The 24,164-nt window shown below is 37.7% G+C and overlaps 5 protein-coding genes across 10 annotated transcripts; 3 read left to right on the forward strand and 2 right to left on the reverse strand.

Moving 5' to 3' along the window:
• The first annotated feature begins 390 nt into the window (after positions 1 to 390).
• LOC110845578 (NADH dehydrogenase [ubiquinone] flavoprotein 1, mitochondrial) lies at positions 391 to 4,051 on the forward strand. Its single transcript, XM_022092025.2, has 14 exons — positions 391 to 633; positions 719 to 787; positions 866 to 977; positions 1,305 to 1,431; positions 1,497 to 1,695; positions 1,757 to 1,922; positions 1,998 to 2,144; positions 2,244 to 2,295; positions 2,382 to 2,437; positions 2,511 to 2,553; positions 2,623 to 2,757; positions 2,846 to 2,919; positions 3,507 to 3,616; positions 3,736 to 4,051. Exons 1-14 carry the CDS (start codon positions 604 to 606, stop codon positions 3,820 to 3,822), a joined length of 1,407 nt encoding a protein of 468 aa, XP_021947717.1. The 5' UTR covers positions 391 to 603; the 3' UTR covers positions 3,823 to 4,051.
• A 448-nt stretch (positions 4,052 to 4,499) lies between these two features.
• On the forward strand, positions 4,500 to 17,075 carry LOC110846335 (sushi, von Willebrand factor type A, EGF and pentraxin domain-containing protein 1). 4 transcript variants are annotated; one of them, XM_022093050.2, is made up of 46 exons: positions 4,500 to 4,784; positions 5,017 to 5,136; positions 5,444 to 5,530; positions 5,596 to 5,622; positions 5,735 to 5,862; positions 6,056 to 6,071; positions 6,944 to 6,982; positions 7,045 to 7,174; positions 7,269 to 7,330; positions 8,551 to 8,567; positions 8,698 to 8,814; positions 8,903 to 8,945; positions 9,176 to 9,302; positions 9,395 to 9,420; positions 9,526 to 9,546; positions 9,648 to 9,683; positions 10,098 to 10,241; positions 10,945 to 11,127; positions 11,264 to 11,359; positions 11,579 to 11,704; positions 11,775 to 11,822; positions 11,903 to 12,053; positions 12,243 to 12,275; positions 12,356 to 12,379; positions 12,477 to 12,571; positions 12,667 to 12,786; positions 12,857 to 12,875; positions 12,945 to 13,129; positions 13,222 to 13,372; positions 13,441 to 13,487; positions 13,571 to 13,653; positions 13,740 to 13,803; positions 13,933 to 14,173; positions 14,253 to 14,529; positions 14,619 to 14,690; positions 14,801 to 14,855; positions 14,922 to 15,050; positions 15,155 to 15,185; positions 15,309 to 15,460; positions 15,559 to 15,732; positions 15,829 to 15,918; positions 16,024 to 16,167; positions 16,255 to 16,428; positions 16,519 to 16,587; positions 16,675 to 16,772; positions 16,835 to 17,075. In XM_022093050.2, the coding sequence occupies exons 1-46, from the start codon at positions 4,712 to 4,714 to the stop codon at positions 16,916 to 16,918; spliced, it is 4,428 nt and encodes a 1,475-aa protein (XP_021948742.1). In that variant the 5' UTR covers positions 4,500 to 4,711; the 3' UTR covers positions 16,919 to 17,075. The 4 variants fall into 4 exon arrangements, with proteins under 4 accessions (XP_021948742.1, XP_021948741.1, XP_035705617.1 ...); XM_022093049.2 differs by lacking the exons at positions 9,648 to 9,683; positions 10,098 to 10,241 and adding exons at positions 10,518 to 10,662; positions 10,725 to 10,765; XM_035849724.1 differs by lacking the exons at positions 4,500 to 4,784; positions 5,017 to 5,136; positions 5,444 to 5,530; ... (4 more) ...; positions 9,648 to 9,683; positions 10,098 to 10,241 and adding exons at positions 10,518 to 10,662; positions 10,725 to 10,765 and having other exon boundaries at positions 8,505 to 8,567.
• LOC110846336 (mucin-2) lies at positions 17,005 to 18,597 on the reverse strand. 2 transcript variants are annotated; one of them, XM_022093052.2, is made up of 5 exons: positions 18,461 to 18,597; positions 17,855 to 18,317; positions 17,462 to 17,759; positions 17,299 to 17,392; positions 17,005 to 17,212 (listed from the first exon to the last, which is right to left on the reverse strand). In XM_022093052.2, exons 2-5 carry the CDS (start codon positions 18,303 to 18,305, stop codon positions 17,111 to 17,113), a joined length of 945 nt encoding a protein of 314 aa, XP_021948744.1. In that variant the 5' UTR covers positions 18,306 to 18,317; positions 18,461 to 18,597; the 3' UTR covers positions 17,005 to 17,110. The 2 variants fall into 2 exon arrangements, with proteins under 2 accessions (XP_021948744.1, XP_021948743.1); XM_022093051.2 differs by having other exon boundaries at positions 17,840 to 18,317; positions 18,461 to 18,595.
• Positions 18,598 to 18,662: 65 nt separating this feature from the next.
• LOC110846725 (scaffold protein salvador) lies at positions 18,663 to 22,139 on the forward strand. Of its 2 annotated transcripts, XM_022093559.2 has the most exons (12): positions 18,663 to 18,963; positions 19,047 to 19,475; positions 19,560 to 19,978; positions 20,053 to 20,149; positions 20,226 to 20,249; positions 20,355 to 20,475; positions 20,570 to 20,614; positions 21,223 to 21,464; positions 21,548 to 21,568; positions 21,674 to 21,748; positions 21,832 to 21,901; positions 21,973 to 22,139. In XM_022093559.2, exons 2-12 carry the CDS (start codon positions 19,385 to 19,387, stop codon positions 22,064 to 22,066), a joined length of 1,299 nt encoding a protein of 432 aa, XP_021949251.1. In that variant the 5' UTR covers positions 18,663 to 18,963; positions 19,047 to 19,384; the 3' UTR covers positions 22,067 to 22,139. The 2 variants fall into 2 exon arrangements, with proteins under 2 accessions (XP_021949251.1, XP_021949250.1); XM_022093558.2 differs by having other exon boundaries at positions 18,663 to 19,475.
• On the reverse strand, positions 22,135 to 24,077 carry LOC110846724 (bifunctional peptidase and arginyl-hydroxylase JMJD5). The gene is made up of 4 exons (XM_022093557.2): positions 23,396 to 24,077; positions 22,930 to 23,313; positions 22,637 to 22,831; positions 22,135 to 22,568 (listed from the first exon to the last, which is right to left on the reverse strand). Exons 1-4 carry the CDS (start codon positions 23,807 to 23,809, stop codon positions 22,161 to 22,163), a joined length of 1,401 nt encoding a protein of 466 aa, XP_021949249.1. The 5' UTR covers positions 23,810 to 24,077; the 3' UTR covers positions 22,135 to 22,160.
• Between the last annotated feature and the right edge of the window lie 87 nt (positions 24,078 to 24,164).

A 24,164-nucleotide genomic window follows, 5' to 3' on the forward strand; every position in this document is an offset into this window, starting at 1 on the left:
TCAAGTTTCTTATTTGTTTCTTTGCCCATAGACTCTGAGTCATTGGTAAGCGGAGATATTAATCCTAAGCAGCGAGCTTAATATAATAGTGCATTAGCGTATCATAATTTTACATTGTTAAACGCCTTGTCGATGAAAATGGTGGTTACAATTTTGACTATTTATTATAATTTCAGGCAACCATCAATGTGACTCACTCATTCTATAGTTATTTTTATTCGAAAACAATTTATGACACGGCATAAATAAATCACGGATCGCATTATCACGTATTGAATTCAGAAATGGGTGAAATTGAGACTTGTTGAGACTGCAGGCAACGGAACGGGGAAGATGAGACCTTGAGATTTTTGGGGCAAAGTGGGAAGACATGTGACACAGACAGCACAACTCGCTTCAAAAACTCAACTCTTGTGTCTTCCACTCGCAAGAATAATCTCCAAACCAAACCTTCATCTGGTCAGTGCAGTAAACAAACTTTCACCAGTGTTTGAGGTTTGCACGAAATTTGTGCTTTCCTTCGTGGACGAAAGCCTCAAAAGGAAGCCTGCAACTCCTCCCCTTTGATCCGTCCGTTATTGCTATTAAAATTACGTCAGGAAAATGATGGCTCATCAGTTTTCTAGGATTTTGGTATTACTCATTAAAATTTAATCAACTGCAGAAGCAGCTGGTTATCAATTTCTCACTGCGCTAATCATTTTGTTGTTTACGACAGGCAAGGCAACTTACGACATCGGCTGTACAAAATAATGCTGCCGCTGCTGCTGCTGCTGCACCGGCAAAGGTAAATTTCGACTTTCGAAGTTGCACTTTTCATATTTGTTAGCAATAATTTATTGATTGGTGACATATAAATTGGTAGACCAAATTTGGCCCGTTGAGCGATGAAGACAGGATATTCACAAATCTTTATGGTCGGCACGACTGGCGACTGAAGGGAGCCCTCAAGCGAGGGGATTGGTATAAAACGAAGGGTCAGTTAAGTTTAAACTTTCACATAGTTTAAATTCATTTTCAAGTTACTTATTACTATCACCAAGTAAAATGAAGAACCATTCCCAACTGATGTACTTGATCTCAAGGCATTGTATTAGAAACGATCAACGATTAACTAGTAATTTTGGAATCTCAGAGAGGCATTTTTGGTACAATGTACACGATTTTGTCCACACGTGTCTGCCTAACTAAACTAGTTTCAGACACATCGATTAAACCAGCATTTATAATATTTGTATAAATGCATCTTTTATCATGAGTTGTATAAATACCTAACTGTGTGACTTTATTTAATTTATTAAAAGAAATCCTGCTCAAGGGGTCAGATTGGATTATACAAGAAATCAAAACATCAGGCCTCCGAGGTCGGGGTGGGGCTGGATTCCCGACCGGAATGAAATGGAGTTTTATGAATAAGCCTGGCGATGGAAGGTAGGAATGATTTTATGAAGCTATTATTTTTGTTTTGAAATTCTTTAATTTTTATTTTATATAAGGCCTAAATATTTGGTGGTCAATGCTGACGAGGGAGAACCAGGAACTTGTAAGGACCGTGAAATTATGCGCCATGACCCACACAAGTTGGTTGAGGGGTGTTTAGTTGCTGGTAGAGCTATGGGAGCTCGTGCTGCTTATATCTATATCCGAGGAGAATTTTATAACGAAGCATCGAACATGCAACTAGCTATCAATGAGGTAATAATGCAATTCTCTAAAATGTAAAGTTAGTGTCATATTTTACACATTCTGTTAACAGGCTTATCAAGCTGGATTGATTGGCAAAAATGCATGTGGATCCGGTTACGACTTTGACATTTTTATGCATAGAGGAGCTGGTGCCTATATCTGTGGCGAGGAGACTGCGCTTATTGAATCACTGGAAGGCAAACAAGGAAAGCCTAGACTGAAGCCCCCATTTCCTGGTGCGACTTCCTCATAATGAGTGTATCCCATAATGATTTTATTTTTTTATATAATGAATTGGTTCTGGTTTGCAGCTGATGTTGGAGTGTTTGGTTGTCCGACGACAGTCGCAAACGTTGAAACTGTTGCAGTAGCACCATCAATTTGTAGGCGTGGAGGAGAATGGTTTCTTAGTTTTGGAAGAACGAGAAATTCTGGAACGAAATTGTTCAATATTTCTGGTAATTTACATGCTTTAAATATGATAATATACAGATGTCATTTTTTATGGTTTGTGGAAACGCATTTAAATTAAAAATACAATTTTCTGATTACTTTAGGTCATGTAAATTACCCATGCACAGTCGAAGAAGAAATGTCGATTCCGCTCAAGTAATAGCACAATTAGTTCTGAATTAATATCATTATCGAGCATTACCAAGTAGTAACACCAAGCAATTTATGTAATTTGGTTTCAGGGACCTTATTGAACGACATTGCGGAGGAATTATTGGTGGTTGGGATAACTTATTGGGTATAATGATTATATTTATTTATAGTATACACTAGGCGCGTGATTTTGATTCTCCTATTTCTATGTTTTACAGGAGTAATTCCTGGTGGTTCTTCAACTCCCATCATCCCTAAAAGGTTAATTTGAATAAAGATGTACACGGGACATTAGAGTGAGTAATGCTAATTGACTTTGTTAATTTGCAGTGTATGCGACGATGTACCCATGGACTTTGACGGATTAGTAGCTGCGCAGACTGGTCTTGGAACTGCGGCTTTGATTGTAATGAACAAGCAGACCGATGTCATTAAAGCTATTCACCGGTTGATAGAATTTTATAAGTAAGAATGAGTATACAAGTTTGAACCATATCCTTTCGCCCTGAGTATATATTTCTAATTATATAAAATTAATTCAAAATTACTCAAGACATGAATCATGTGGACAATGTACACCATGTCGTGAAGGGGTGGGATGGATGAACAAAATCATGGCTAGGTTTGGTAAGCTTTCAGTACCATTAACTTCAAATTTATAGTATTATTAGCTCACCCTGCGTAGCACGGGAGCTATTGAATTCCTCTTGTCCGTCCGTCTGTCTGTCTGTCTGTTAACGAGTTTTTTGCATGAATTGATGCTAATTAAAAATCCCCTTCACAATTATTGATTATGTTAGGCGCACCATTGGTATTGAACAAACTGGATCGAATTTTTTTAGTAAATAAATAGCACAGTTGATATCTAATAATCGGTAACACAAAATGATGCGAAATAATTGGGGGATGGGATGCAAAACGCACCAATAGTACAGAATATCCGGGAGAAATGATCATACAATTTTGACAAAGTTTTCAAAATTATATAACCCGAATGGTCGCTAATTCTGCACTAATGGTGCAATGGCGGGCCGAATCTTTTGCACCATAAACGGCATATATATAATGAATATATAAGAGTTGTGATCTATTTTGTTGGCTTATTCCGCACCTTCGGTGCAAAGTTCTGTCTCAATCATTATGACAGGGTGAGCTACTTCTAACGTTACTACGGTTTATTATAATTAATTCTATCATTGTAAATTATGCTTCAGTGAAGGGACAAGCAAAACCTGAGGAAATTGACATGTTATGGGAAATCAGTAAACAAATTGAAGGTCATACTATTTGTGCTTTGGGAGATGGTGCAGCCTGGCCGGTTCAGGTATTTTGCTTTAATCACGTTTAACATTTGCCATTTTACTCACTAAATTACTGTGTGGAAAATATGTACATACATGTGTATAATCGTTCTTAAATTATTTTTCAATTTTCTCAATTTAGGGGCTAATTCGCCACTTTAGACCAGTGGTAGAAGAACGCATGAAGAAATACGAAGAACAGTCAGCCAAAGCAGCATCAAGCCGCTAAAACAATAGAAAAATAATTAGCGTAGTCCGATTATGTACATAAAAATAATGATTCTGGATTGGCGTGATTAGAGTAATTTATCATGTAATAATAATTTGACTCTGCCATTTTCATTGTATTCGAACCTTAAAGCCAACTACACTATACACATTGTTAAATTTTTGTCGCAGTACCAAAATATCAAATAAAACCCAAGTTCTAGTTTTACGATGTGTGTAATCCACAAAAACTTGACTCTATGACCTACATTATTCTAAAATTGCATAGACAAGCAAAAACTGGAGACCTCCAAAAGGATCTACAACCAAGACGTAGTAGTAGTAGTGGTGGTCCAATGGCATAAATTCCAAAGTTGGTATTGTGAACCAAGAGCAAGAAGGAAGCACGAAGTAGAAAAAGCACTTTGATAAGAATCCGAGAAATTGGATTCCAGCAAACGATTGTAGGTTGAGCCTAGGCCAGTTTAGTTCTTGAGGAAATCAATAGTGTTTTCCTTGGTTAAGGCGCAAGGCTTCACTCGAGCCTGCTCTTCACATTACATTATCCTTCTTCGTCTTCGTCTCTCTCTATCTCTGGCTCCAGCGACAGAGCCAAAACCACTTTCACTCTTCCTGACTACTACTTGAGACTGGGGAACGTGACTGAAAAGAGAAAGTCAAACGTATAGAGCTCAGTCTCGAGATTTCCTTCGCTCGGGCCACTCACGAGTGCATGCGTTTTGTTCTTCTCTTGTGTCCTCGTCCTGGTCTCAACCCTTGGAGAGAGAAGAGATGTAGATTGTCCGCTTGATCACAAAGCCCATCAGTCTGGATTAAGGTTTCATGAAGTGAAATTCGCAAGTTTGTGACTACACGGGTTAAAAAACGTGCAGTAGCAGCAGCGCAGAAAAATGATACGCTCAACTTCAAACCATCTCACTGTGGAGCTTATGCTCGGATGGATGCTGTGTGCAGCTATTGCAGGTATGACTTAGATACACATAATTAACTCATTTTAATTAAAATCAAGTCACCTATCAAAAAATATGTCAATAGGCAATGCATGAAATTGGTATATTTTCATATTTCTGATAGTGTTTGCATATTGCGTAGTTGCCTATTTTTGTGGGTTTATATTTTCATATATATCCGAGCTTTGGCTCACACTGGAATTTGGACATACGAGGAGTAATACGGTTTCCTTTGATCATTACAGCTTCTGCAATATCATGGCACCGCAATTCTCCTGAAATATATGCCCAGTCCCCCAGCCGTCTCTTTTATAAAAATCCCCGAAACGTCCCATCCGACTTATGCCCTCGGGATGAAGCACAAGGTGAGCACGGTATTTCTAGTTTATGCATACATAAGTACGTTCATTTGGCATCTTTGATGGGGCGATTGTATTGGATAGAAGGGTGGGTGGGTACTTGAATCGTTACTTTTACATACTTTGAACACATACATATGTACATATGTAATATTCCCCTTGTAAAGTGTCCTTACAATTCATAAAATATCAAATTGTTGATCCATGGGGAACGAATATGAAAACGACATAAATGGCCGACAAATTTCAATCGAAATTTCTCAGTGCATGCATTAATGAAACACTTTGCATTGAAACATGTTCACTTATGTAGCTCAATTGCAAGGAAGGACTTGTCTTAGAAAGTGCACAAACGACGAAGACTGCAAAAGTAAACGGAAGAAATGCATGTGCGACGGAGGTAAATAAATAGCTATACTAATTTTCCCTACTAGCAGCCTTATCACCCGCTTTGTTTCTTTACAGCTTGTGGTCTCAGTTGTGTCAAACCAGGTATAACGATATTTTTGGCTTCCATAAGTGACATTTCAAGTGACACATACATAAAATGGATTTTATGGTATAATCATGCGTCCCTGTAATATGTGCATAATTCTCCTCACAGAGCGAGAATGTAACGATCCAGAAAGTCCGCTGGAACTTGGAGAAGTTCACGCAAATGGGAAATTCTTTGGGTCTAAAGCAACGTATTCATGCCCTGATGGATTTAAGGTTATCGGGATGGAGGAGAGGGTGAGTTTGAGATTCAAATATAAGGAAAGAAAGAGGGGCTTTACATAAAATACTATACTTAACTCGATTCCAACCATTTCCATTTCAAACCCCATAATTTCATTACCGAATTGAATATAGTATTGCATTATAGATTTCAATCACGTTTATGGATGTCGAGGAAGTCATTTTATAGATATTTCTGTTTCTACAGGTGTGCCAGGCGGATGGTGGGTATTCATTTTTATTTTACCACATAAAAATGTTGCAACATAATAAATGTGCCCAAAACAAGTCTTGTTTAGTAATATGATACATGCTCTATAATAAGCTGTAATGTACAACTCTCACGGAAAGTGTAATACATAAGACAAAATACTCAACGAAATTTTTTCTGTAACCACTTTTCTATTGTTGTAATGAAAAAAACGCCGGTGTGTGGAATGGCTAACTAATCAGGACCACCCTTTACGGACAGACTCGCAGATTTTGATACCATTTATCAGTAGATATGGTGGAGTAAGTACTCGGTGGTTGAAAAGTGAAGGAGGTTTTTATGGTCCCGACACACCCTCTCAAAGTGACAAAAACCACAAAAATTACCAACTTCAAAATCCGTCTAAAAATTCCCTGTTTCATTTAAAGTTCATTTAAATTTTTACCAAAAAGTCCAATTTTAATCGGATTTTTCTAATTTAGTATTTTCTTGATCTTGCATAGTTTCTTTGTCAAACTCAACTTTGTTGATTTTTTTCGAACACTGGAGTGGGTAGGAAAGCTTACAAATAATACCTAAAAAAATTAAAGACTAAAATCGATGTCGGACACGATAAAACAACTGCCTGGGATAAAGAAAATGATCAAAATCTGATCAAAATGGCATTTTTGGTGAAGTTTTTAATGAAAACAGTTTAGCATAGGCTTCGTCTTTGAGGGGGTGTGTCGGGCGCAAATGTGGCCATGTAATAAAACTTACCTTCACATACACTCACCTAGTGCTACAGCATATCCAAAAGGCAACAAAATCTCTCATTCAGTCAAGCGTCCAGGTCAAAGAAGAGCACTGGTTATATAAATGGTTAAAATGGTTGAAATCTTTTAGGATCGTGGAGTGGAACAGCTCCCTCGTGCCAAAAAAATAGTAAGTCCAACACTTTGTTCATTTTGTCTTTTGTAATTTTGACACACATTACGAAAAAATAGCCTTTTGCACATCGCCCCCAATAATTGAGCATGCGAGACATAATGGTCCTCTTGATCAGAAGACCTTCGACCTGGATTTCTCCCTTCAATATCAATGTCTTCCGGGCTACATCACCAAAGGTTTTGCAAGGTAAGTTTTTGTATCCTTAATTTTACATTTCTTAACCTGAAAGTCCTCCATACTATTCAGAATAGGTTTTAAATCTTCTTTTTCCGTAATCTAGAACGAAATGCTTTTTATACAACGGAACTGCAAAATGGTTTGGTCCGGACATTACTTGTGAACGTAAGTCTCTCAAGATTGGCACAAATATGTATGCACAAAGCTCAGCCTCTCACTCGTAAGATTGTCCAAAACTTTAATAAACCGTCGTAACGTTAAAAGTAGCTCGCCCTGCAATGCTACGACAGAATGAGTCAAACGATATATTTGCATATTCGCCTTATATATTCACGTCGATATAGTCGCGTTTATCCGATATTAAATGTATATGGGATCATGTCAAAAAGTGTCATTTAGAAATGCATAGAAATTACGTCATTTAATTTAAAACACTTGTAACTATGATCACGTCATGTGGCAGACGAAACAAACATCAGGCCAAGAAAACTTATTCTGAATTTATCATTTCTGAATTTTCAAAAATTCTGTGGCAGATTCTTCACACCGATGGTACACAATAAGCGGAGAAAATAGAAATATGATTTTGATTAGATTTTGCATTAATGACGCAGAAAAAATAGGGAAATTTTGAACACAAATTTGACATGATTTCAAGGGTAAGGGATGGCAGATCCAACAACTTGTATGTATCGGTTAATCTGCAACATTAGTGCGGTTTTCAGCTAGTCTGACCGTAGTAACGTTAGAAGTAGCTCACCCTGTAATAATGATTTGGTTATAACTTGCCCCAAAGGTGCAGAAAAATCCAACAAAATAGGTGCATAATTTTTATGCAATTATGCACCAATGGTGCAGAAAAATCCAACAAAGTAGATAAATAATGTTTATGCAATATTTCACCAATGGTGCAGAAAAATTAAACAAAATAGATCAATAATTATTATGCATCGAGGAAAGTCCAAAAATTGTGCATCACTGGTGCAGAATTACCTACCCATGATCAACGATAATTTTGAAAAATTTATGTCAAAATTGTCTAATACAATCCGCCGTCTAGTATGCATTATTGGTGCTTTATGAATCAGATCCCCCAATTCTTTCGCATCACTTGGTTTTTCCGATTGTCAGATGCTAACGGTGCTATTAATTTATGAAAAAATGGACCAGGGACTTTTTAAATCGCATCAATTAATGCAAAAAACTGGTCAACGGACGGACACGAGGAATTCAATAGCTCTCGTGCTACGCAGGGCGAGCTAATAACACAAACTTTTCAAACGAAATCCTATGAGTGAAAGCGATTAGACTTGCTTAGTAGCTTCCTTTTCATGAACAGCTCATTATGAAATTGGAAAACTTTTTGTGCCTGCTGCTACGTATAGCGAAAAGTTGTGGAGAGGTAAGCAAGCAAATGGTGTTACGGATTATGATCTAATATCTGTGCAATTCTGATTGTTCAATAACGACATAACCCGAATGCAACTACATATTTTCGTGACGTACAAAATTTAATTCTCAATTTTATTCAGCCTCAAGACATTTTAAATGGACGTCGTGAAGGAGAATGCGTTCACGTAGGGTGTGAAATGACTTACGTTTGCCAACCTGGTTTTGACCTGGTTGGGCGTCAAAAACATACTTGTCAGGTGAAAGAATTATGCTTTTCCCCCTCCGTATGTTTTTATGCACGTGTTATTAGGGATATTTAAGTAAATAATAAACGTCTATTGTCAGTCTGATGGGACCTGGACTCCAAAAGATTTGCCGACTTGCGTCCGTGAGTAAAGTTATATATTTCTTTCTTCAGTTAGGAGATCGTTTCCTCTCCTTCCTGGTTACGGGAATCCATATGTAGCATCAACTTTGCTATACATACGGTCTCCTGGGGAAAGTCAAACCCGACTTCCTTCTTCCTCTAACAAAAAGTTCTATGCAATCTGTGTCTTGTGGTTGCAATAAACAACCCTTTTACATGTCTTTTTTATTCTTTGTTGCTTTTGCCTCAAGCCGTGCAATGTCCAATTCCGGAGAACCCTGGAAATGGGAATGTCGAGTATTCGTCACTTTCTTTCAACTCTGTTATAACTTACAAATGCAAGTATGGTTACATGTTGGTTGGAGATGGAACACGAAGGTAATAGTTTGGTGATAGACATCCTTTCCTTTGATTTATGTACAGTAATAAATTCCAAATTATATAAACACATATTCGATTGGTGTACATAGGTGTGGTCCAAACAAGAGATGGTCAGGTAAGATAACTGCTATTTTATTCATGTTGGTTTTCTATATATTTACCGGTTTTGTCACAGTATTTAGTAAAACTTAACTATTTTTTGATTGGGTTTTTATGAAAGGTTCGGACATTCAGTGCAAAGGTATGTGAAAACCGTGCATGTGAAACTAGCGTTTATAAATGAATGTGCAGATTGTTCAATATCACGCTTTTATTGCTTGTTTGCTTTCTCTGTTTGACCAGAAATTAATTGTGGAAGTCCCGGAATTCTACCAAATGGTAAATTGAAACTTTAAATTAAAAATACAGAATGCTTAAAGGTCTTGATCATCCAAAGACATACAAATGTTCACACACACTATTAACGGTTCAATAAAAGTCAATATAATATAGCGTCATAACATTTTCATTTAGATTACCCATGTAACTTTCTCCCTTTGAACCATAAGTAATTTATCAACAGTTCTAATCCATGCCAGCATCAGTTTTCACTAATTATTAAACTCTCAAATTCTATTCATCTTGAGGAGTAAGAACATAGACAATTTAAAACAGTTTAAAAATTTCCTTTCAAAATTGTCGATAAGGATTTCTTGGAGAAATATTCGAAATTTTGAGATTTTTTAAATAGAAATCATTTGCATGAAGAATCAATCTGTCATGTCTCAGTGTGGAAGAGGTGTATTCTTGCAGGATGGCTTGAGGGGACAAGGACTACACTGCACGCGGTTGTAATTTTCCATTGTCAACCGACAATGACTTTTGAAGGGACATCAGACCGTTCTGTTTGTACTTCTGATAACACGTGGTCTCATTCAACCATGCCCAAATGTCTCGGTATACCTATTATTACTCCAAATAATAATATTTTTTCGGCAGTAGTTTAGGCAAGGAAAAGGTCAGGAAATTACCAGCTTCACAAAATATTTGAAATCACGCATTCACGACATATTGATGTTGATAGGTGAAATCCGGGTGTCTCCCACTTTAAAAAATTGCCTCTGCAAGCATAGTTCGTAGTAGTTTTATAATACTTGTCATTTCATTATCAAATATCATGACATGAGTCATGGTTGTAAAATGTATGGAATTCTGATGATGGATATGGACTAGAGATCAATTGCGGTGAAATCAACAATGGCTATCTTCACAACGGATGGATGGAAAATCATGATCATGGGACGGCCCTAGGCGCCTCCATCATATTCCGATGCTACGACGGCATGACGCTGGTCGGCAACACCTCGACCGTTTGCAGGTGGCTTGGTTATTGAAATTTACAGTGTTCTTATTGTAAATAATAATTTTCATCCTTTACAGCATCGATGGACAGTGGAGATACCCACCACCTCTCTGTCTTGGTCTGGACTTACTCCAATTCCATACCCTAGTTTTATTATACATTCAAATTCAAGCAGTATCAATTTCATGACCTTTTCCTTTCTGAACTATTAAATGCCATCTAAAACAAATGTTTAAAGTTCGAATATTCATGGAAAGAGAGAAATTATAGCTTTTCTTCTTTGCTCGTCTCATTTAGCCCCCTGTAAAGTTCCTATAATTCCTTTTGGAAATGTGACGATGAAGGATGAATCTGAACCTACGTTGCCTCCCCCCACAACTGCACCACTCCCTCCAGACAGCACAAATCTAACTACTGTGCCACCAATCAAGGAAATCATTCTAAAACCTGGAACGACAATAGCTCATGGAAAATCAATCGGTGTGGTTTGGTTTTGTTTGGCTCACTAATGTAGAGGAAGCGAACATCTTTTAGTATTTAATTTAATTTAGTATTTAATTTAGGGTAAATTAGCAAACAAAAGGCAAAGTTAAAATGATTTTGTGGATTGTTCCAGGTGTCAAATGCGAAACTCATTATGAAGCTTCACATCTAATTTCACCACCAGCTTGTCACAATGGCTCGTGGTCACATGCTCCAAAATGCCAACCAGGTACGTCTATTCAATAATTTTACTCACATTTATTTACATACTGCAAGTATGTATAACAAACAAAAAATTAGTTAGGACGGAAAATAAAATGCACTCGACAGAGGAGCTAAATTATTTTAGTGCTTTTCCTTGATTGAATTTTACTGTTTCATGGCATAGTTCTCTCATAAATTGTGCATGAAATGATTCACTTTCTCTTCTTCCCACGCACTATGCTAGCTCGGTGTAAAAATCTTCCCAAAGCTCCACGCCATGGGATGGTCATAGCACCAAAAACTGAGCACGGGATGAAAGCACGGTTCACTTGCAGAGACGGCTATGTTCTGCTTGGAAACAATGTGACGGGTAAAACCGAAAATAATACATGCCAATATTCTTATTGAATTTTAAACGGTAACGTTACGACTTTTATTAGAATGCCAGTATGGGAACTGGGTTGGGGAACCTCCAGTTTGCAACCAAAGTGAGAAAGTTTTTTTAAAAATATAAGTGACTTTCACAGATTTCTGGAGTCAATGGCGTGTACGTTTTTATTGTTCACAGCTTTCTGCAAATTCCCCGGAGTCATACCGAATGGTCGAGTTTTGCTCGTGGGCAACATGGGTCTCTACGATTACAGGAACTATGTCACAAAGGTGGCAAACAATCGTCAGATTATGTTTGACTGTGAGAAGGGATATGTCCTTGCAGATGGGTAATTGATAATAATAACCTATTTTTATTTTTATTGTATCAAACATGAAAGAGCCCCGGACTGCATTTCTGCTCCTCGCACCAAGCTCTAAAAAAGATTTATATGTATATAATTTTAGTGTGTTGGTTGGTGTGAAAAGAGGAGAATGACGAGAGTTTGAATTTGACCTAGACTTTTTTTTTATTCTAGGCCACCAGGAAAAACTTGTATAAAGGCCGAATGGTGAGCCCAAATATCTAGGAAATATTTGCATGCATATTATACTGTAACTCACTTGTGTATGTGAATGTACATTTTTCCAGGTCCCCGAAAGCGGAAACACCAAGGTGTGAAGTTTTCTCATGAGTCCTATTATTTATTCGATTAATTATTTCAATAAGAAAATGTGAGAATTTTTTACGAATTGTAAATTTCAAAATTCAGGTGCATTGCATCTCAACATCCAAACTTTCGCTGGGTACGATCTGTACGATCTGCAAGATCCATTCGGAGAAAGCGAAAAGCTGGTGCAAAACAGGGTATGAGATGAGATGAGCTGACAAATGTTAATAACATGCGTTCATAAAAAGCAACATTGTTACCGACGTTATAATTTATTATATCTTGTGGTAAGCCGGAAGTGCTGCAATGCGAAATAAGCAATTTGGTGGAAGAGGTGGGGACGGTGGGGGAAAAAGGGGTTCAAGGAAACACCACAAAGTGGAAGGAGAAGATGAGGACGACTATGAGGAAGGTCTGCTTTGCGCTATTAAACGCATTTTAAAAACTGAAAACTCATGCAAACTATGTGTCATTATTTTCAGCTCCATCGGTTTGTTCGGGGTTTGTACTTAATTGTATAGATTTTATGCTCAATTTTATGTGAATCGTCATATATAATGCTAATTTCAGACTTGATCATGATCCCTACATTCAAAAAGAGACTATCCAAGCTGGTGAAGATATAAATCAAACATATTCTCATGGTTCAGTCGTTCGAGTCAGTTGTACCCACGGCTTTGGGGTGAACCTCCCGAACGAAACAATCAAATGCGTGCAGGGTCGGTGGAAACCAAAGCTGCCGCAATGCAGTGCATGTACGTATGTATTTACATTGATGAGAATAATTATAACTAAACGTAATTAGAAATATCTAAGCATGCAATGCGCAATCATATTTGTTGTGCAGTACCTTGCAAAGTACCCTACTTAATTCATGGAACGTTCTACGAGAAGACCAAGGGACTTGTGTTCATGGACTTGATAAAACATGGAATTGCAATTGAATTGAAATGCACCAAGGGTTATGCTCTCCGAGGGCCTAGCAAGCTCGTATGCTGGTATGATTTTATCATGTTTAACGGGTTATCCGATGAAGGTACTCAAATATTGATAAAAATCATTCTAGGTATGGAGAGTTCGACGTGGGAGACCCAAGTCCCGAGTGTGTTCCAGGTACGAAAATACCAACAATGTTTTGTCTTAAATACACTTCAAAAAGTTACAACAGTGGACCACAAATTCAATTTTTGATACAGCTCCGTGCAAACTCCCATCACTCAACTATGGGACGTACGAGAAGGGGTACAGATCCGGTATGCATGTCACTCATGGAACGGAAGTAGGTCATTATACCCCAATAAGTGATGAATAATTATCACAAGACGTCTTATAAAAATTTCTCACATGTTTTTTTACTTGTGATAGATGGATTATACGTGCGATGGGGATTTTAGAAAAATAAGTGCTGGAACTACAACCTGCATCTTAGGTAAATACCCATAAATTATGGGTCACGATTATGGAATCAACATTCTTGCACCTTAATAGGTGTACATACCTTCTAAAAGGAATGACACTAATTTATGGGTAGATCAAAACAAGAATTTTTATTCTTTAGGTGATTTTAGACCCAGTCGACCAGCATGCTTTCACCCGTCAAACATGGGAAATAACACTTTGCATGGTGGATACAATGAGTACAACGTGGACAACGGGGACAAGAAAAATAAAAAGTTGGATAAAGAGACAATGAAAAATGTGTACAATGGGATTAAGCGAGCATGTGGATCGCCTCCCAGAGAAAGGGGGGCTGTTTCATTTGTCGAAGGAAGGCCTGTCGATTATTCAATGGATTTCAGGTTATTAAATCTCTCTCACTTTCTTGTCATCATCATGAGCACGATTCCGAATCATATTGTTTGAACTCAATACCCACAGCTTTCCGGACGGCATAGATATCCAGTACAGATGTATTAATGTCAAACCTAAAGTTAAAAATCGTTGGCGAGTTGCATGCAATGACGGAGTTTGGACAACTAATGCAAACCACACAAGCTGTGAACCAGCGAATGGAACGGAATTTGATATTGACGAGCTACTTCAAATGATCAATGGTTCCTGTAAATACAAAAATTTGGACAAATACGTCGCAACATTCTTCACAGACCGTCAAGTCGGCAGCGGTGATGCAGAGTTTCCTACTGGGACAGTCCTTGTGAGATTAAACTACATAATTATATGAGAATGTTTTGTATTCCCTCCTAATAAAATTTATTTCGTATTAAATTTATAATTGATGATCAGACTTCTCGATGCGTGGACATTGGAAAGTTTCGTCTAAAAGGATCCGTACGGAGAAGGTGTGTTTCTGGTCAGGTAGGTGTTAAAATTTAAAATACAACTTCATCGTAAAATCGTATTCTTCAACTAATAAATTATAAATGTAATGCCTTGTTTATGCTTATACATAACTATGTCTTTGTCAGTGGTTGGGAATTACTCCAAAGTGTGAAGGCCTGAGCCAATTTTATGATTATGCTCGTAAGTTGCAATACAACAGATGTCAAGGAAGAACTTGTAATTTTACAAGTCTTGTGTATTGAATAGTTGGAAAACCACCCACGATACTCTTCAGATACGAAAACGGCTCGATTATTCAAAGTAACGATGGGAAACTTCTTATCTTTGAGGGCACTACTTTGCACATGGAATGTCTCTGGATACGGAAGTTTGGAAGTAATAATCCATACGAAAATAATCACAATGTTTTTTTTGTCAAATGCAGCATAAAACCTTAAAACATTCTACTTTGACCACAAATTCATTTTTTGCACACTTAGCTCCTAAATGGGAAACTTCAAATACACACAGGTACTTTCTCCATCTACATCTCTAAATAATAAACTAGTAACTGACCACTGATCGCCATGTGAAAGGAATCAGCATTATGCTCTCTACATTATACACCTGATCATGCTCCATCCTTATCCTTAGGGAATATCAAGAAGGATGGGCCGAGTTGCCAGGAAGAAATAGAGACCTAGAATACCGTCTCACGATTGACAACGCACAGATCGAGGATTCTGGAACATACCGATGCTCAACCCCCGCAAGATATACTCACGAAGTTAACATTGAGGTTACAAGTATGTGGCAGATAACACAATTATCTAACTACACCTCTCGTTGCAAATCTCATACTTTAAAAAGAAAACACGATTTAAAGTTGTCTGAATTTTTGCAGAGACTCATTGCAGTCCTCTCCCAGAAAGTTCAGCCTTGATTTATTCCACCAACAGCTCTGCGTTGGGGGCTGTGGTGTCATTCGAGTGCCAGGGTGGTAACAGCGTCGTTGGTGCTCAAGAATTGACTTGCCTACCCTCGGCAAACTGGAGTGGGGTCTTACCAAAATGTGAAAGTAAGTCCAACTCACGAAAACATTGACAAATATATAATTGTAGCAGTATATCCTAAATCTTCATTCAGTCGATATATGAATGTATATAAACTTCAGACGTAGAATGCCAAGACATTTCTCTCCTACCTGCAATGGCACCAATGGCGTATCCTTCACGCAACTCCACCTACAAGAAGAATGAGACGGGTTAGAATGAGATATCTTTTTTTAATTACGTTATATAATCATGCTGTTTGCACGTTCAGTGCAAATAGACGACATTGCTTAAATTCTGCTTATTTTTAACTGAAGCACCACCCAAAATCTCTATCGTGAGCTTGGACGTGGGAGGGAAGGCACTATTTACGTGTCCACAAGGTTATGTCGCTGATGGTGCTGCTGATGCTACGTGCCAATCAAACGGGAAATGGTCAAATCCACTTCCAATTTGCAAGGGTACCAATATACAACTTATTCAAGGAGAAAATAATGCAATTGTGATAGCCAGTGCATAACTATCAGCATGTTAATGGTTGTGAACAGAGGTGGAATGTCCTAATCCATCCCCACCAGACAACGGGTTCGTGACTGGAAAACCACCGTATAAAGCTGGCGACTTGGCTCAATTTGAATGTCATCCCAACTACATGATGGAGGGTCAGCCCATCATTGCTTGCCAGGATAATGGAAAATGGTCCAGAGCTGTTGGAATAAAATGTTGGAAAACAATGAGAAACTCTAAATAATAATTCATATCATGAAGTTCATGAGCTCTCTCATTTAATATTTATCTGTTTGTGTTATTAGGCGTTGTGAGCTGTCACTATCCGGGCACGACGATTGGGGGCACTATTTCAAAAGTCAAGTTCTACTATGGTATATATAATTAGCAAAAAGCGTTATACTAATTACACACATAACTTCAAGAACCATTTGTTGAGACATTGTGTTAAAAATTTGCAGCGATCGGAGAAACTGTCGAGTTTGACTGCACCGACGAATATGAATTGCATGGAACCCGAATGCTCCATTGTCAAAAGAACGGCAAATGGTCTAACACGGTAATGGCCCTGCATATAAAAATGTTTACGTACTATGTAGCCTCACGAAACTTTTTTTCTAGGTCCCAACATGTGCAGTGAAAAATGGAAATGCATATCGCCGTGTAATAGAATCGGACGAAGGAAAGAATCCAGTATCAAAATAAGTTGGATCAACAACGATAATACATGATAATAATCTGGCATGCATTGCAAAAGCAATAACAAAAAAAACATACATTCAATTGTCAAATTTTTATTATGTAGTCAGCCAGTTGAGTTTAGCTCAAGGGCTACAAATATAAACTTCTCACTTAATTATTATTATTACTGTGCACGTGGAGAGACTTGTCATTTTTTTATGTTCTCTTTGTGACGATCAAAGGAACGTGAAGAACATCATCAAATTCTTTGTTTTGTTGATCCATCCATTTTTGGGCTTCAGAATTCATATCATGTTTCTACAAATTGTTAAAATGCAATACTTGTTTATGTCATCTAGCTTATGCATCGAAATAAAAAATAATGCAATATAACAATAACTTACGTCGAGCTTAGTCTTCCTGGAACTCTTCTGATGACCTTCTGCATTTGATCTTTGACGAACAAGTGGTTCTGGATGAATGTCTTGCGCTTTTTGTCTTGTAACATAAACACAATTGTTTTCGTAATATTAATTATTAATTTAAGACTATGATTATTTTCATTACCTGTTGCTGTATGTTTTCGGTCTTGCGCTTGGGTTAAAGTGAATTTCCAAATCGTCGTCTGCTTCTGGTTTATATCGAGCTAGCAAAGCGTTAAAGTCATCATGTCCTTCATCTCCCTTAATGTACAAGCGTTCCTCTGCTATGGGTGAGATCAAAGCGTCGTAATTTTCGTTATCAGAGTCCTCAAATCCGAAACATGTATCAATATCTTCTTTGGTGACGGTAATTGTATGCTTCGCAGGTTTCGGAGTTGATGTGACAGGCACTCCAAAACATCGGCTTTTCCAATTTAAGCGATCTAGAAACAGTGAAAATTATTAATATATTACAACATTGGTTAAATGTAATCATTACACATTGCTATATTATCATACTTACCAGTGAAACTCATACCTTTAGAAATGCTATCAACTTTATTCTTCCTCTTTGCATTTACGGGCGTCAAGTGACTGGAATTTGCGGCCGGAACTTTTGCAGGTAGATCAAATGTTTTCTGAATTTTTGCCGTCTTCGGAGCAGGAGGATCAGTTGTTTTCTGAATTTTTGCCGTCTTCGGAGCAGGAGGATCAGTTGTTTTCTGAATTTTTGCCGTCTTCGGAGCAGGAGGATCAGTTGTTTTCTGAATTTTTGCCGTCTTCGGAGCAGGAGGATCAACTGTTTTCTGAGTTTTTGCTGTCTTTGGAGCAGGTGGATCAGTTGTTTTCTGATTTTTTGATGTATTTGGAGCAGGTGGATCAACTATTTTTGGAATTTTTACTGTTCTTGAACGCTTTGGAGGTGTGGTTGTGGGAACTGTTGTGGGGGCTTCGTTCTGCCTCCTCGTGGCACTTCTGGTTGACCGCATTGTAATGAGATTCTGTAAAGTATTTAAATAGTGGAATACTGAATAGGAGGTTGAGGAGGTATTTAAAATTGCACTTAATCTGTCATGGGGGTGATGGAGGATTGACTATAATTACAGAAATTATGAAGGGGGTAGTAGATAAATAACGGGCAGACCTTTGAGCTATAGAAACAGTCGTCAAACAATTCCAACACTATTTATTTACAAGTTGGCCATGAGTGTGGGTGTTGGTGTTGACTGGCAGTCAGTCGTTCTCCCTCCGTCTGCTCTGCTTTGGCGGGTTGAGCGAGTGAGGAATGTCAATATTTTTGCTCTCCATGCGCCAATCTTCAAACGAGGAATTCCAACTGTCTCCTCCATCACATTCTCCACCACTTCCCATTACTCCTTGATTATGCATATTTAATTGTCCCCTTGTTGTCAGTACTCACTTTAGTTCGCTGATAATTAAATTAGTTTTAGTTGGTATTGCTAATTTCCTCCTCCTCCCACCTTCACCAGTCAACTCTTTTCAACGAGGGAGGACACACAATGTACAAATTCCGAAGAGAATTCGAAGATTTAAGTAGATGTGTAATTATTATTTTTTGTACTCTGTAATTGTGAAACACACCCGAGTGCGAACAGTGAGTAAAAGATGAAGGCCGTAATATTATTGGTTAGGATTTTTTTTATAATCATCGAATAATTATAATACTTTCAACTCAATTCAACTAATTTTAATGTACCGTATTTGTATAGTCGTGCGCTGTTGAAGGGGGTGGAAAATGGCATTCAGATTTATTACGAACAGATTATTAGATTAAAGAATCATCAAATAGTATTTGCGTCCAGTATTCACTTTTAAATCTCACAATTAATTAGTGCCGTATTGGTGCCATCAGCCATGGTATTCTACAAACATTCAATTCCTTGCCGTCCAGTAAATACTGCAGTTTGATAATCATTATACATTAGGGTTAACATATATAATGAAATTATATTTAAATACGTACGTAACATTAACACAAGCCAAATACTAGACAATCATTAAGCTATAGACTATATAGATACGAATAGAGGGGTTTTTTAAAGTAATTATGTTATCAAAAAAGAATAAAGAGTCAAGAATCCTTGCTGATGGGGTGGTCGGAAAGTACGTCAAAAAAGAAACTCCCACTGTTGTGCCAAGTAAGTGACTACGAAAAAAAGCCAATTTCAAACTCTGAACATTTCATATGCTAAATTATTCGTTGCATGATTATTTTTTTATAGTAATCAATGTGTGGACTCCAGAGAAATTGAATTCTAAACGAGCAGCAAGGAAGAATCAACAAGGTCAAAATACCCTTGGTTCAAAAATACCCCCTCCAATAGTAGTAGAACCATTTCCTAATGACGCCCAGAAAATGCAGCTGCGAATACATCAAGAACAACTTCAAAGGCAGCAATTTACTCAACAACAATTTCTCCAACAGAGACAACAACAAATGCAAGCTCAGCACTTGTACTTCAATAACGGGTTCCATCCTCCAAGGCTTCCAAGTCCTCACCCACATCCTGGAGGGGAAAGATTCAGCCCAATGTCTTTACAACATCATAACAATCTTTCGAATCCTCTCTTAAACTGTTATGCGGGTTCCGATGCTTCTCTCGATAGTATTCCTGGGTCATCTATTTCTGGTCCTGCCAGGGTAAGTTAATAATTAATAATCATACCCTAAATGAGCGATTAATATTTATAATCCAGGTATTATTTTACAACTAGTTAATGATTCACGGAGGAGGTTATCTTTCAAACTCATACGTGAATTTAAGTGAGTTGGAGGTTGGAAGGAACAGAATTATGATCAGTCAGAGTAAAAGTAATGATATTTGTAATATTTAATCAATCAAACAGTGTTTTTTTTTAATTTTTATATATGTCATTGTTTGGTAAAGGTCGAAGTTGCGAAGATATTGAAGGTAGGTCAAGTAATTTGATTTTACTATTAATCGTACTAAGTTCATTCTAAGTAAAAGTCAAAAAGCCTACTCTAATACAAACCACTCAAATTGTATTTAATCTAGTTCCTCTACCGGCTGGATGGTCTGTAGACGAGACGGTACGTGGTCGTCGCTATTACATAGACCACAACACACAGACTACCCACTGGTCACACCCACTAGCAAAAGAAGGTCTCCCAACTGGGTATTTGATGAATATATGCACATATATGTCTCTGTCCATTTGTTTTAATTCGTCTCTTGATAATTATTTATTTTGGAATTTGGATTAATTTTAGTTGGGAGAGAGTAGAATCTTCTGATTATGGCGTATACTACGTCAAGTAAGAATCCTTCGTTACTTTATCAAACGATAATATAATTATTAGCTCACCCTGCGTAGCACGGGAGCTATTGAATTCCTCTTGTCCGTCCGTCTGTCTGTCTGTCTGTTAACGAGTTTTTTGCATGAATTGATGCTAATTAAAAATCCCCTTCACAATTATTGATTATGTTAGGCGCACCATTGGTATTGAACAAACTGGATCGAATTTTTTTAGTAAATAAATAGCACAGTTGATATCTAATAATCGGTAACACAAAATGATGCGAAATAATTGGGGGATGGGATGCAAAACGCACCAATAGTACAGAATATCCGGGAGAAATGATCATACAATTTTGACAAAGTTTTCAAAATTATATAACCCGAATGGTCGCTAATTCTGCACTAATGGTGCAATGGCGGGCCGAATCTTTTGCACCATAAACGGCATATATATAATGAATATATAAGAGTTGTGATCTATTTTGTTGGCTTATTCCGCACCTTCGGTGCAAAGTTCTGTCTCAATCATTATGACAGGGTGAGCTACTTCTAACGTTACTACGGTTTATTTGGTGTAGTATTAAGAATGAGTTTACTAATTGGCAGTTTAATTATTTCCTTTAGTCACATTACCCGACAAGCTCAGTATGAACATCCATGTGCTCCTGTCTTTTACGCTGTGAGACGGATTCCTAGTCCAGCATATCTTCCAAGATTTCCTCCTTCAAGCGCCATGTCAAGTCGAGAATCTCTTGCAGAGCTACAGAGGAAGGGTCTTCGGAGGGATGACCAACAATCACAACCTCTTCACACTGACTTTAAGACGCCTTCAGTTCTGGTTCCTGGTTCACCCTATAATATACAAGGTTAATACTGCACTATTACTTTACATTATTTTAATATAAGATGGACGAAATAATAGGAAGAGTATTTTTTGTATTTTATACAGATATCCCAGAGTGGTTGCAAGGTAATAAAGGAATTTATAATTAGTTTCTGCTCCAGTTCTAACGAATGAGCTTCAAATTGAATGTCTATAGTTTAAATAATAATTACAATTACTATATATTTATAGTATATTCCCAAGCGCCGGCAGAATTAGATTGCAAACTACGGTGGGAACTATTCAGACCCCCCGAATTGGATTGTTGTAAGTCAAGCAAGTTAGAGTTTTAGGTTAGGTATTCTAAACAGTGCACAGTATTCAATGTATACATTCTTTTTTCTGCCCAGTCGATGCAATGCTAAAACGTTTGTTTCGACACGAGCTAGAACGAGTGGTTATGAGTTATGAAGTCTTACGGTAGGATTTAAACCAAACCATCCTCACGTTTCATGCATGAGTAAAAGTTTCATTGCATTTTTGTGTCATAGGTTTGCAATCATCCATGAAATCGAAATGAGAAAGAAAGGTCCTGAAATGATGAAACGAGTTGCTTTAGCCCAAACTTTCGAAACCAAAGTTTAACGGTATGATTTCTTCGCTACGACATTTTATAACAAAAAAGTTGACAATAAATTTAAAATACTTATTAATTTTACTATTGATTTTGCGAACGAATTTATTCAAACCAAAAGCTTATAGAAAATGAAGGCGTTAAAGATGTTATGTAATGCCACCACTTGGGAGGAATGTATAACATTGATCCAGGCGATAGGATAAATTCGCAGTATTTCGCATGCCTTAGGTCGGGATATTTTTCAAGCACCAAAGGATCGTCAAGATCAACCTGACTGGTATTGAACAAGATAGATGTGGCTGGAAAGGGCCGAAGGTACTGAGACTCAGACGGTGGATAAAGTCGAACAAGTTTTGCTCCAAAAACTTGAGCCAAAAGATTATGTTTGGGATCATAATGGTTTGGCGAAACTGTATTGCCTGGCCCAAACCATGCATTCGTCTCTACTTGTTTAGATTCCCCTAGGAAGCAGTAGTCCGGTACTTTAATGTCTTCTCCGAGCTCAGTTATCTGAAAATGTTTATTTTTACATTACATATTGCAACCAATCCACGCTATTTTCTCAGAAAAGACCATACTTGCTCAAATAAACGATGTTGAGCAATATACCCAACTCCTCTGGGCAACTCTGATGAATCTTCCTTTGTAATATTAGTGCAAGTTTTCAAAATGTAAGAATTTACAAAGTCTTCAACCCGCATAAGTTTTTGCGTCCAATCATCTGATGTGTATTTCGATCCAAGTTCTACCGGAACGGTTCTAAAACCAGCAGTCTTGAGAGAGATATATAAATAGAGAGAATACATTTAAAGATTATCCTGTTTTATTTGAACTATTGCAAGAGTTTTAATGCGGTCACGGTCACCCTTACCTTGCAGATATATTCTATATTCCACTTTCTCCTTGCTGGCCAGTGGTCAATTCCACCGGAAATCAAAACGGGGCATTGCTTCTTCATGATATTCAAAAAATGTTCCAACGATGGGTTGTCAATCAACTCAATCTCAAATCTGGACTCTGGACATTGAGATCGTCCTACTACTGGTAGTGGTATTTCTTGGACTAATGAGCTTGGCTTTTTCACGACCTCTTCGCCCTCATTTAGGACCCGAAGTTCACTGCTGAGATCTTGGGCAAAGCGGAGCAGGACATTGTCGAGGATGCCATAAGTGATAGGTTCCCCCATGAGTAATCCCATATCACATTCCTTAATTATGTCCATACTAGGCTTTTGAAATATAGCCATGAAAATTGTCTGAAATGCGAATCATTGCTGGTAAGGGTTTCTACTAATACAAACACGAAGCATCGACCCCGGTCACTCTGCTATTACTTACCTTGCATATGCATAGAAATGTGTATGCCCTCCGCCATCCAGGCGCTACCGTTTTCCAATGACCAACATTGAGTTGTTCCCAAACATAAGTGTCTCGGACTATGTCTAGCATGGTCAAGCAGTTTGAAACCTGCGACCTCAGCGGTTCTCCTAGTTGTCCATGTTCATTATGATTACCACTCTGAGGTGTTTTGTTCACCCAATTTTTAATGGAGACCAAAGTTCTGACCATTTTTAACAATGCTAATTTCAAAGTATTGTCGCCATCATAAAGTGAAAGCTCATCATCCAACAGTCGCTTGGGATCATGGAAAAGTGTATCCTCCTCACAAAGAAATGCAAGCATAGCCTGAGAAAGTGGTTTGGTATGATAATTTAGACACGTGGGGGCTTCAGCTGTAGGATTTTCCATCATAAAAATTAATACAATAAAATAGTCTGCGATCTGTCCTCTAATTCAGAAGAATAATAGAATCTGGATTCCACATTCCAGACTTCAAAATAAACTACAAATACTACAAACTACAACAAAACCATAGTGGTTTCAAACCACTGGTTTGTCTGACTAAAGATGAAACGAGTTAGTTGATCTTAATTTAAGATATAAGTTCAAATTTTGTAGTAAATCAAATAAAATAATGTACAGGTTTGAGCAGGAATCACGAAGGATATGTATGGAGAAAGTACGAGGCTCCGAACTATACCCATAAATTCTATAGTGCTGCTGGAGTGAAGGGGCAAGTGTGAGACGAGTCGGGCATTCGGTGCCA

The sequence above is a fragment of the Folsomia candida genome, unplaced genomic scaffold (genome assembly GCF_002217175.1).
Source record: "Folsomia candida strain VU population unplaced genomic scaffold, ASM221717v1 Fcan01_Sc003, whole genome shotgun sequence".
Classification (NCBI taxonomy): domain Eukaryota; kingdom Metazoa; phylum Arthropoda; class Collembola; order Entomobryomorpha; family Isotomidae; genus Folsomia; species Folsomia candida.

Coding starts and splice junctions, on each gene's coding strand:
- LOC110845578 (XM_022092025.2), top strand. CDS start 604: ATGATGGCTCATCAGTTTTCTAGGATTTTG. Junction 634..718: donor ATCAGTTTTCTAGGATTTTG/GTATTACTCATT, acceptor TGTTTACGACAG/GCAAGGCAACTTACGACATC. Junction 2,438..2,510: donor TGGTTGGGATAACTTATTGG/GTATAATGATTA, acceptor TATGTTTTACAG/GAGTAATTCCTGGTGGTTCT.
- LOC110846335 (XM_022093049.2), top strand. CDS start 4,712: ATGATACGCTCAACTTCAAACCATCTCACTGTGGAGCTTATGCTCGGA. Junction 11,705..11,774: donor GCTTGGAAACAATGTGACGG/GTAAAACCGAAA, acceptor GACTTTTATTAG/AATGCCAGTATGGGAACTGG. Junction 11,823..11,902: donor ACCTCCAGTTTGCAACCAAA/GTGAGAAAGTTT, acceptor TATTGTTCACAG/CTTTCTGCAAATTCCCCGGA.
- LOC110846336 (XM_022093051.2), bottom strand. CDS start 18,305: ATGCGGTCAACCAGAAGTGCCACGAGGAGGCAGAACGAAGCCCCCACA. Junction 17,760..17,839: donor TAAAGGTATGAGTTTCACTG/GTAAGTATGATA, acceptor CACTGTTTCTAG/ATCGCTTAAATTGGAAAAGC. Junction 17,213..17,298: donor CCAGGAAGACTAAGCTCGAC/GTAAGTTATTGT, acceptor AACAATTTGTAG/AAACATGATATGAATTCTGA.
- LOC110846725 (XM_022093558.2), top strand. CDS start 19,385: ATGTTATCAAAAAAGAATAAAGAGTCAAGAATCCTTGCTGATGGGGTG. Junction 20,150..20,225: donor TATGATCAGTCAGAGTAAAA/GTAATGATATTT, acceptor TGTTTGGTAAAG/GTCGAAGTTGCGAAGATATT. Junction 21,569..21,673: donor TATCCCAGAGTGGTTGCAAG/GTAATAAAGGAA, acceptor ATATATTTATAG/TATATTCCCAAGCGCCGGCA.
- LOC110846724 (XM_022093557.2), bottom strand. CDS start 23,809: ATGATGGAAAATCCTACAGCTGAAGCCCCCACGTGTCTAAATTATCAT. Junction 23,314..23,395: donor CATTTCTATGCATATGCAAG/GTAAGTAATAGC, acceptor TTCGCATTTCAG/ACAATTTTCATGGCTATATT. Junction 22,569..22,636: donor AACATCGTTTATTTGAGCAA/GTATGGTCTTTT, acceptor AAACATTTTCAG/ATAACTGAGCTCGGAGAAGA.